Source organism: Formica exsecta, unplaced genomic scaffold (genome assembly GCF_003651465.1).
Source record: "Formica exsecta isolate Colony F162 unplaced genomic scaffold, ASM365146v1 scaffold117, whole genome shotgun sequence".
Taxonomy (NCBI): Eukaryota; Metazoa; Arthropoda; class Insecta; order Hymenoptera; family Formicidae; genus Formica; species Formica exsecta.
In genome coordinates, this window is record NW_021848510.1 from 435457 (window position 1) to 446015 (window position 10559).

The 10559-nt window shown below is 33.5% G+C and overlaps 3 protein-coding genes across 8 annotated transcripts in view; 2 read left to right on the plus strand and 1 right to left on the minus strand.

The window, feature by feature from the left end:
* Positions 1 to 435, minus strand: part of LOC115240225 (Hermansky-Pudlak syndrome 1 protein homolog) — a 5986-nt gene extending 5551 nt beyond the window's left edge. For 3 of the 4 annotated variants that reach the window (XM_029815271.1, XM_029815263.1, XM_029815254.1), the window contains exon 1: positions 95 to 435. In XM_029815271.1, the coding sequence (XP_029671131.1) occupies positions 95 to 214 (120 nt within the window). In that variant the 5' untranslated portion in view covers positions 215 to 435. The remainder of the gene's footprint in view (positions 1 to 94) is intronic. The other variant, XM_029815279.1, reaches the window with a different exon arrangement.
* Positions 436 to 644: 209 nt separating this feature from the next.
* LOC115240451 (WD repeat-containing protein 60-like) lies at positions 645 to 5612 on the plus strand. Of its 2 annotated transcripts, XM_029815610.1 has the most exons (16): positions 645 to 731; positions 1404 to 2174; positions 2314 to 2433; positions 2500 to 2666; positions 2863 to 3013; positions 3095 to 3235; positions 3295 to 3435; positions 3525 to 3836; positions 3908 to 4080; positions 4154 to 4373; positions 4466 to 4617; positions 4691 to 4830; positions 4908 to 4966; positions 5041 to 5195; positions 5283 to 5415; positions 5489 to 5612. In XM_029815610.1, exons 1-16 carry the CDS (start codon positions 720 to 722, stop codon positions 5609 to 5611), a joined length of 2970 nt encoding a protein of 989 aa, XP_029671470.1. In that variant the 5' UTR covers positions 645 to 719; the 3' UTR covers position 5612. The 2 variants fall into 2 exon arrangements, with proteins under 2 accessions (XP_029671470.1, XP_029671461.1); XM_029815601.1 differs by lacking the exons at positions 4466 to 4617; positions 4691 to 4830; positions 4908 to 4966 and having other exon boundaries at positions 655 to 731.
* Positions 5613 to 6323: 711 nt separating this feature from the next.
* LOC115240316 (WD repeat-containing protein 60-like) lies at positions 6324 to 10555 on the plus strand. 2 transcript variants are annotated; one of them, XM_029815391.1, is made up of 15 exons: positions 6324 to 7117; positions 7257 to 7376; positions 7443 to 7609; positions 7806 to 7956; positions 8038 to 8178; positions 8238 to 8378; positions 8468 to 8779; positions 8851 to 9023; positions 9097 to 9316; positions 9409 to 9560; positions 9634 to 9773; positions 9851 to 9909; positions 9984 to 10138; positions 10226 to 10358; positions 10432 to 10555. In XM_029815391.1, exons 1-15 carry the CDS (start codon positions 6803 to 6805, stop codon positions 10552 to 10554), a joined length of 2502 nt encoding a protein of 833 aa, XP_029671251.1. In that variant the 5' UTR covers positions 6324 to 6802; the 3' UTR covers position 10555. The 2 variants fall into 2 exon arrangements, with proteins under 2 accessions (XP_029671251.1, XP_029671259.1); XM_029815399.1 differs by lacking the exons at positions 9409 to 9560; positions 9634 to 9773; positions 9851 to 9909.
* Positions 10556 to 10559: the final 4 nt, after the last annotated feature.

Genomic DNA, 10559 nt, shown 5'->3' on the forward strand with positions numbered 1-10559 from the left:
TTTCCCTTCTTCAAGAATATCTAAAAGTATATTGTATACAACTTTGACAAGTGTTCTTCATAAAGTTAATCATCTTATTGTTATCAAATCTTACCTTATCATCATCAAGCAATCCTTGCATCCTTGCCAGCTTCAAGATGTGACTCGCGAATTTTTTATTGCATTTTGCAAACAATACATCATTCAAGTGATCGAATATCAATATACCTTTCATTTCGTTTACAGTTTCACACGTCTACTCTTGTTTACAATATAACATATGATTGTCAAATCTCTACCACGTAAACAGAGCTACTATTTTCATTGGATTTCCTGTTCTTATTGATTATGCAGACACTATTGTTTATTGATTATTGTTTATCTCACGACTTCTTTCGGCAAGACAGACTATGGAGACTATCAGAGAATACTTCTCTGAAACGAAATCAAGTCTTATTGGCCAGTTGAAAATGAGGCCCTTTGATTGGTCAATCGCGCTGATTACCCTAGGTTATCCTAGACACCGATCGATATGAGTGATCGTGTCCAATCGCACGGTGTCCAAATAAACCTCTCTCATTATTTAGCTTCCAACGGGTAAAAACATTCTTACCATTTATCGGTATCGTGCTGTTTGTCAATAGTTGCGAAGTGTTTTCTCGAAGCGCTGTAGTCGCATTAGTTTACATCATGGTTGCCCTACGATCGCTCGCAGTTGTCAACGCCGATCAATTTGCATAATGTCCAATAAAGTGAGTACGTCAAAAACTTGGAAATTAGCGAAATTATCGAGTTGTATACTACATTCTCAATCATAACGGGAAATATGAAAAATGCATTTTTTTTTGTCCGTTTTTAATTAATCGCGATTGCGCGAGTTTGACATTTTACAATCAAGGCTCCTTCGCACATACGTCAACCTCGAAACTATTGACATTTCTTACTACGTGAATGTCGGTAGAACGTCATTACAATAAGGCGAAATATAGATTTTGTATTTACTGCCATCACTATGCACATCTTTCATCAACTATAGAACGCATGACTCATTGTTTTGACATTTTATTCATAAGCATCAATAATATAAAAATTAGATGTAGAAGAAGATAGAAACTAATGTCTAAAAATTTATGTCGTTTCTACAACAATTCTTTTCACATTTCGTTTTTTACAAATATAAAAGAAATATACACATATAAAAATGTGCATATATCTATTTTTGAAACAAAAATAAAATTTTTTTTTTTTCTAGAATGTAAAGCCTAAATAAATCATAATTCATAGTTAAATCATTGTTATTATATATAAAATGTTATCGCAAAAAAAAACATTGTATATGCTTATCAAGTTTTACTTTATATTTTAACCAAATTTTTTTTATACATATATTTTCATATTGATAATATTTCTTTATTTCTTTTTAGGGAGCTACTAAGAAAACTGAACTTAAAGATGAAGTTAAAACACGTACGCGGTCAAGATCTAAAGTTCTATCAAGCAAGGAAGGCGATGCAGAAACGTCGAAAAAATTGGAATCTAATCTTCCAAGAAAATCTCAAACCATTGAGCATAGAGGAGATGGGGACAAATCAAAACTGTTACAGAATTCCATAACAAATAGAACACGATCAACTAGAAATATTAGTAAGCCATCTATTGGATCTTCTCAGATTAAGACTATCAAGCAAAGTTCTTCGTCCTCAACATTGAAATCTAGTCCACATAATGCTTCATCTAGTCACTTGTTAACAAAAAAGAATATAAATTCCAAGACAAAATCTGAAAATGCTATTAAATTGAACGACGATAGTACGATCAAGAAGAGGAAATCTAGAGAGCAAACGGGATATTCAGAAAAAAGAGGCGTTAGTACAGTATATATGTCAAAGCCAATTGCAAACAAGCTTAATATTAAGTCTAAGGAGAAGACTGTATATCGAACATCGAGAGATAAGGAAAAATTGCAAGATTCTTCTGTATTTGGTCAAGCTAAATCACAACTGTCATCCAGAGAGCGTAGGAAATCCAGAACACTAAGTCCCAGTGAAGTAAGAATGCTGCATAGTGCTGTAAAGAGACCGGAGATAGCAGAAAAAATAGAGCAGAAGAAAAATATCACAACAGATCCACCTGATCATCCTGATGCACAAGCAGATTCGGATCAGGCAGACTATGATTACGAGGACGATTTTGAGGTAAAAAAGGAAAAAAGAATTGTATATAAGAATTATAATTTTAATAAGCTCTTAAAATTGCACACATATTAACTTATTTAAAAAATTTGAAGATACTTGAAACTGAGTCGAGAATCTAAAATTATGGTACTCCTTCTAGGATTATGAATCGGACTTTCAAGAATGCACCGACAGCGATCCTTCCTTAATTAGCGAAAAGTCAGATAGCAGTGGAAGTAATTCCCATCTAGAACCTATCGAACTGCGTTCCCGAGAAAAGGTACTATTCAATATACTATATCTATATATTAAAATATATATATATTTTTAAAAAAATATATTGCAGAAGAGCACGGAACATATGAAAGTCGAAGAGGAACGTATGCTCGATTCGGGACACTACGATCTCGCGGAAGCGAGAAAACGGGCGGCACGGGTAGAATCTATGCTCGTAAATCAATCCAACACGCCGCCGTTACCTGAATTAAGAGAGCCAATTGGCAAAACATTTAGGTTTGTGATAACTAAAATCAAATATCAAGACAAATAAATGAATATTTATATGCAAGTTTGTTATTATTTGCTTCTTATTGTCTGACTGTTACATTTTTATGTAGCATTTTGTTGCATGTTTTTCTAAGCTGTTGTGTTTTGAGAAAAATAAAAACGTGTGGTCAATTTAACGCATTCGCATTTATTTTTGGAACAGTGATGACAGACCGGTGGAAAATAAATCTTTGCCGTCATCTACCGATGAAGGTTTCGAGGATAGTCGCTCCGGGGATTTTATTAGATCTCCGCCATTGTCGCAAATACCATTTATCGATTTTCGTAAATCGAAAGAAAACCAAAGCGAAGAGGTAATACACTTTCATAAGAATATATCGTACAATTTATTGTGTACTTTTTTAAATTCTGACAAGTTTGTCCTTTTTTTGCAGAATTTACGAAAACTTCGAAGCAGAGGCGAGGAATTATTGGAAATGATAAAACTGGATTTTATGGAATGGTCGCTCTTAGAGTGCAGCCCCATACCTTACGATGAATTTATAAGAAATTACGGAAAACTAAATACTCAACAAGTATGTAATGCATTGTATCATGATTGTGTGATAGTTTGTAACATACTATATTTTACCAGGTGTGTACTCAAACTGGCGACGATAATATGGACATCGAGATACAAACGGACGAAGTACACAGTAAGAATAAATGGACTCAATTCCCTGTAACATGTAGAAAAGAATTACGTGACAAACGGGATATAAACTTATTTAGAATGGTATTAATTTATTCTCTGCTATTTAGAGAACTTGATATAAATTTAACAAAACAGAATTATTATTCTAAATTTTTTATTAAACTTTACAGGAACAAAATGGTGTCGGAAACGATTTGGATGAGCCGGACGATATAAATTTTTTATTACGGCCATCATATGATGTATTACAGTTGAATGATTTTCTTAATCGCGCGGGCACAGTCGTGTTATCCTTACTGGAAGAGAAAGAACACGGTGGTACCGTTTTTCAAAACAATGTAGACGGATTATCGTTTAGTGATGGTTTCGTGAAGCTCTCTGTAGATTCAGTGACATTTTTAGCTACCAGGCCAGTTAAGATTATACACTATTCAAACATCTCAAATAAGATTCTGCTCACTATACACGCTCCCGTAGAAGAGGTAAGTGAGACTATTATACTATTCACAGTGGTTTAAAATAATTTAAAACAACAAATTTTTTTCTTTTACAGGAGATAGAAACCATAAGTAGACAGGATTACATCACCGATTGTTGCATTGGATGCGTTTGGAACATTTCCGAACCTTCAATGCCGAAGAAATTATTCTATTCGCAAAGCTCCATTACCGCTTGTTGTTTTCATTTAACGAATTGCGACATAGTGTTCGCCGGACTCGAGGATGGGTACGCGACTTGAATCTTTTTCTAAGCTTTTACATTTCTTTGTATTAATTTAAAAATGAAAAAATGAAAATAGATCACTGAGCCTCTGGGATCTGAAGGATGATGAGATGTGGCATCAGAAAATTACTGATAAAGCTAACGAGTTGGATTGGGTGATAAGAACCCCCACTTATACAACAACAGGAATTACGGAGTTAGATGCACACACGTCGCAAGTTGTTGCGATACGTGTGCAATCAAAAATCGAGACTATTTCTGCCAAAGAAAGAAGCAACAAGTTTGTTCCTATTCAGGTTACTACTCCGTCATTGATCGCAGTTTTAACATGTCGCTATTAGAAAATGTAGTTCTACTAATTCTTGCTTGTTCTTAACAAATTTAACAGATATGTAGTTTAGACGAGGATGGTTATCTTATAATATGGAGTATTGTACACAATATGGGTATAAATATCGATGATTTGGGACTCTCTCACTGGGGTAACATAAGGCTTGTAAAGAATCAGAAAATGTCTTTAACAGAAAGAAACAAGGAGATGTAAATATAATAGATATGCAAATCTCTTTCGCTATATGTACCCAAAATTTTTAACTATCCGACTTTCTTTTAGAATGAATACATTTATCGATATGCAAGTGGATAGCGCAAATACAAATAATATTTATGTCGTAACTAACAACACTAATGTTTTGCATGCTACTTGCATCGGTAACAAAACTAATCCATTAATGTACAAACCAACTGAAATAAGTGAGTCGTAGTTTTGTTATTGCATCGAAAAACATCATAATGAAATTATCAATTACATAATTAAATAATAATTATAGGTGAATGTGGTAGTTCAACTTGCATCGATGTCTGTCCTTTTAGTCAATCATTTTTCTGGGTAAGACTTCTTTTGCTATTTATAGTTTTAAAAGTTTATTTGATTCCTATCAATCTCATCTTTATGTCGATTAGATCGGTTGTAATGACGGAACGATTCGACTTCATTACTTGAATACGGAGAGACCGATCGTACAACTGAAAAATGAACAATGTATAGATAAAATTAAAATTTTGCAATGGTCAAAGACGAAACCGCTGACTATATACATCCTGGACAATAATTCTCGGTAAGTTCTTTTCACAAATAAAAAAGAACAGGCATTGCAAATGAACGAATCAGATGGTGCGATAAATGAAAACTAAAAATCCAACAGAATTCATGTATGGGACTTGAGTAAGAGTGACACCGGCCCTGTACATACGTTGTCTATGCAAAAGGAGGGAAGTATAAGCAGCATGCAGCTATCCTCTTGCATAATGGATCAAGATATGATGAATCAATACTTGGTGAGTTTAAACAGATAGAGTTCATACTCGAAAGAGATTTCTATGCATTTTACATTTTGAAATGTCTTTTCAGGCCTTTGGCACCGAATCTGGTAATGTAGAGGTACACAAACTGAAAAAAGACTTCTACTATTCGAAAAAAGAAGAATTTTTACAAGAATTCAACGTGTTTTCGCGATACGTTTCGGTTCCATAAATAAAAACAAATATGGACTCGTGAAAGGAGAATTATATAGAAGGACACTAATAGAAGAGAAAGATCGCTTAGAATTACAATTATTATTAATACTTTTGAAGAATTGGATAGATTCATGGATTTTATACTTCCAATATATACGTGCGCTTAAAATGTAGATGATATAGATATTAGATATTCGGTAAGTATCATTTCAATACAAGTTGAAATTATTTCGCATTTTTAATATTTCGATATTTTTAACTTAACAAGGGACAATCTCGCATATTTCCGAATTAATTATACAAGACAGTATGTACTAGTAATCATTAGTAATTTCTGATGAAATTAAACTTTTCTAATGTGTGCATTGAAGCACGTTTGAAAACAATTAGAATTTTGTACACTCTACAGAGACTAGTTGAATAACGAGTGAGATTTTTGCACATGTATCTTTCTTTATCGCAATTCCATCCAGAGAAAATAAATACCGTCCAGTGTAGATAATAGTATTTATAACACATTTATATACATATATATATATATACATTTATTTAGTATTGTACAAAAAATTTTTTTTCTAGAATGTAAAGCCTAAATAAATCATAATTCATAGTTAAATCATTGTTATTATATATAAAATGTTATCGCAAAAAAAAACATTGTATATGCTTATCAAGTTTTACTTTATATTTTAACCAAATTTTTTTTATACATATATTTTCATATTGATAATATTTCTTTATTTCTTTTTAGGGAGCTACTAAGAAAACTGAACTTAAAGATGAAGTTAAAACACGTACGCGGTCAAGATCTAAAGTTCTATCAAGCAAGGAAGGCGATGCAGAAACGTCGAAAAAATTGGAATCTAATCTTCCAAGAAAATCTCAAACCATTGAGCATAGAGGAGATGGGGACAAATCAAAACTGTTACAGAATTCCATAACAAATAGAACACGATCAACTAGAAATATTAGTAAGCCATCTATTGGATCTTCTCAGATTAAGACTATCAAGCAAAGTTCTTCGTCCTCAACATTGAAATCTAGTCCACATAATGCTTCATCTAGTCACTTGTTAACAAAAAAGAATATAAATTCCAAGACAAAATCTGAAAATGCTATTAAATTGAACGACGATAGTACGATCAAGAAGAGGAAATCTAGAGAGCAAACGGGATATTCAGAAAAAAGAGGCGTTAGTACAGTATATATGTCAAAGCCAATTGCAAACAAGCTTAATATTAAGTCTAAGGAGAAGACTGTATATCGAACATCGAGAGATAAGGAAAAATTGCAAGATTTTTCTGTATTTGGTCAAGCTAAATCACAACTGTCATCCAGAGAGCGTAGGAAATCCAGAACACTAAGTCCCAGTGAAGTAAGAATGCTGCATAGTGCTGTAAAGAGACCGGAGATAGCAGAAAAAATAGAGCAGAAGAAAAATATCACAACAGATCCACCTGATCATCCTGATGCACAAGCAGATTCGGATCAGGCAGACTATGATTACGAGGACGATTTTGAGGTAAAAAAGGAAAAAAGAATTGTATATAAGAATTATAATTTTAATAAGCTCTTAAAATTGCACACATATTAACTTATTTAAAAAATTTGAAGATACTTGAAACTGAGTCGAGAATCTAAAATTATGGTACTCCTTCTAGGATTATGAATCGGACTTTCAAGAATGCACCGACAGCGATCCTTCCTTAATTAGCGAAAAGTCAGATAGCAGTGGAAGTAATTCCCATCTAGAACCTATCGAACTGCGTTCCCGAGAAAAGGTACTATTCAATATACTATATCTATATATTAAAATATATATATATTTTTAAAAAAATATATTGCAGAAGAGCACGGAACATATGAAAGTCGAAGAGGAACGTATGCTCGATTCGGGACACTACGATCTCGCGGAAGCGAGAAAACGGGCGGCACGGGTAGAATCTATGCTCGTAAATCAATCCAACACGCCGCCGTTACCTGAATTAAGAGAGCCAATTGGCAAAACATTTAGGTTTGTGATAACTAAAATCAAATATCAAGACAAATAAATGAATATTTATATGCAAGTTTGTTATTATTTGCTTCTTATTGTCTGACTGTTACATTTTTATGTAGCATTTTGTTGCATGTTTTTCTAAGCTGTTGTGTTTTGAGAAAAATAAAAACGTGTGGTCAATTTAACGCATTCGCATTTATTTTTGGAACAGTGATGACAGACCGGTGGAAAATAAATCTTTGCCGTCATCTACCGATGAAGGTTTCGAGGATAGTCGCTCCGGGGATTTTATTAGATCTCCGCCATTGTCGCAAATACCATTTATCGATTTTCGTAAATCGAAAGAAAACCAAAGCGAAGAGGTAATACACTTTCATAAGAATATATCGTACAATTTATTGTGTACTTTTTTAAATTCTGACAAGTTTGTCCTTTTTTTGCAGAATTTACGAAAACTTCGAAGCAGAGGCGAGGAATTATTGGAAATGATAAAACTGGATTTTATGGAATGGTCGCTCTTAGAGTGCAGCCCCATACCTTACGATGAATTTATAAGAAATTACGGAAAACTAAATACTCAACAAGTATGTAATGCATTGTATCATGATTGTGTGATAGTTTGTAACATACTATATTTTACCAGGTGTGTACTCAAACTGGCGACGATAATATGGACATCGAGATACAAACGGACGAAGTACACAGTAAGAATAAATGGACTCAATTCCCTGTAACATGTAGAAAAGAATTACGTGACAAACGGGATATAAACTTATTTAGAATGGTATTAATTTATTCTCTGCTATTTAGAGAACTTGATATAAATTTAACAAAACAGAATTATTATTCTAAATTTTTTATTAAACTTTACAGGAACAAAATGGTGTCGGAAACGATTTGGATGAGCCGGACGATATAAATTTTTTATTACGGCCATCATATGATGTATTACAGTTGAATGATTTTCTTAATCGCGCGGGCACAGTCGTGTTATCCTTACTGGAAGAGAAAGAACACGGTGGTACCGTTTTTCAAAACAATGTAGACGGATTATCGTTTAGTGATGGTTTCGTGAAGCTCTCTGTAGATTCAGTGACATTTTTAGCTACCAGGCCAGTTAAGATTATACACTATTCAAACATCTCAAATAAGATTCTGCTCACTATACACGCTCCCGTAGAAGAGGTAAGTGAGACTATTATACTATTCACAGTGGTTTAAAATAATTTAAAACAACAAATTTTTTTCTTTTACAGGAGATAGAAACCATAAGTAGACAGGATTACATCACCGATTGTTGCATTGGATGCGTTTGGAACATTTCCGAACCTTCAATGCCGAAGAAATTATTCTATTCGCAAAGCTCCATTACCGCTTGTTGTTTTCATTTAACGAATTGCGACATAGTGTTCGCCGGACTCGAGGATGGGTACGCGACTTGAATCTTTTTCTAAGCTTTTACATTTCTTTGTATTAATTTAAAAATGAAAAAATGAAAATAGATCACTGAGCCTCTGGGATCTGAAGGATGATGAGATGTGGCATCAGAAAATTACTGATAAAGCTAACGAGTTGGATTGGGTGATAAGAACCCCCACTTATACAACAACAGGAATTACGGAGTTAGATGCACACACGTCGCAAGTTGTTGCGATACGTGTGCAATCAAAAATCGAGACTATTTCTGCCAAAGAAAGAAGCAACAAGTTTGTTCCTATTCAGGTTACTACTCCGTCATTGATCGCAGTTTTAACATGTCGCTATTAGAAAATGTAGTTCTACTAATTCTTGCTTGTTCTTAACAAATTTAACAGATATGTAGTTTAGACGAGGATGGTTATCTTATAATATGGAGTATTGTACACAATATGGGTATAAATATCGATGATTTGGGACTCTCTCACTGGGGTAACATAAGGCTTGTAAAGAATCAGAAAATGTCTTTAACAGAAAGAAACAAGGAGATGTAAATATAATAGATATGCAAATCTCTTTCGCTATATGTACCCAAAATTTTTAACTATCCGACTTTCTTTTAGAATGAATACATTTATCGATATGCAAGTGGATAGCGCAAATACAAATAATATTTATGTCGTAACTAACAACACTAATGTTTTGCATGCTACTTGCATCGGTAACAAAACTAATCCATTAATGTACAAACCAACTGAAATAAGTGAGTCGTAGTTTTGTTATTGCATCGAAAAACATCATAATGAAATTATCAATTACATAATTAAATAATAATTATAGGTGAATGTGGTAGTTCAACTTGCATCGATGTCTGTCCTTTTAGTCAATCATTTTTCTGGGTAAGACTTCTTTTGCTATTTATAGTTTTAAAAGTTTATTTGATTCCTATCAATCTCATCTTTATGTCGATTAGATCGGTTGTAATGACGGAACGATTCGACTTCATTACTTGAATACGGAGAGACCGATCGTACAACTGAAAAATGAACAATGTATAGATAAAATTAAAATTTTGCAATGGTCAAAGACGAAACCGCTGACTATATACATCCTGGACAATAATTCTCGGTAAGTTCTTTTCACAAATAAAAAAGAACAGGCATTGCAAATGAACGAATCAGATGGTGCGATAAATGAAAACTAAAAATCCAACAGAATTCATGTATGGGACTTGAGTAAGAGTGACACCGGCCCTGTACATACGTTGTCTATGCAAAAGGAGGGAAGTATAAGCAGCATGCAGCTATCCTCTTGCATAATGGATCAAGATATGATGAATCAATACTTGGTGAGTTTAAACAGATAGAGTTCATACTCGAAAGAGATTTCTATGCATTTTACATTTTGAAATGTCTTTTCAGGCCTTTGGCACCGAATCTGGTAATGTAGAGGTACACAAACTGAAAAAAGACTTCTACTATTCGAAAAAAGAAGAATTTTTACAAGAATTCAACGTGTTTTCGCGATACGTTTCGGTTCCATAAATAAA

Coding starts and splice junctions, on each gene's coding strand:
- LOC115240451 (XM_029815610.1), top strand. Junction 2,175..2,313: donor ATTACGAGGACGATTTTGAG/GTAAAAAAGGAA, acceptor TACTCCTTCTAG/GATTATGAATCGGACTTTCA. Junction 5,416..5,488: donor ATATGATGAATCAATACTTG/GTGAGTTTAAAC, acceptor ATGTCTTTTCAG/GCCTTTGGCACCGAATCTGG.
- LOC115240316 (XM_029815391.1), top strand. CDS start 6,803: ATGTCAAAGCCAATTGCAAACAAGCTTAATATTAAGTCTAAGGAGAAG. Junction 8,780..8,850: donor TACACGCTCCCGTAGAAGAG/GTAAGTGAGACT, acceptor TTTCTTTTACAG/GAGATAGAAACCATAAGTAG. Junction 9,561..9,633: donor ACAGAAAGAAACAAGGAGAT/GTAAATATAATA, acceptor ACTTTCTTTTAG/AATGAATACATTTATCGATA.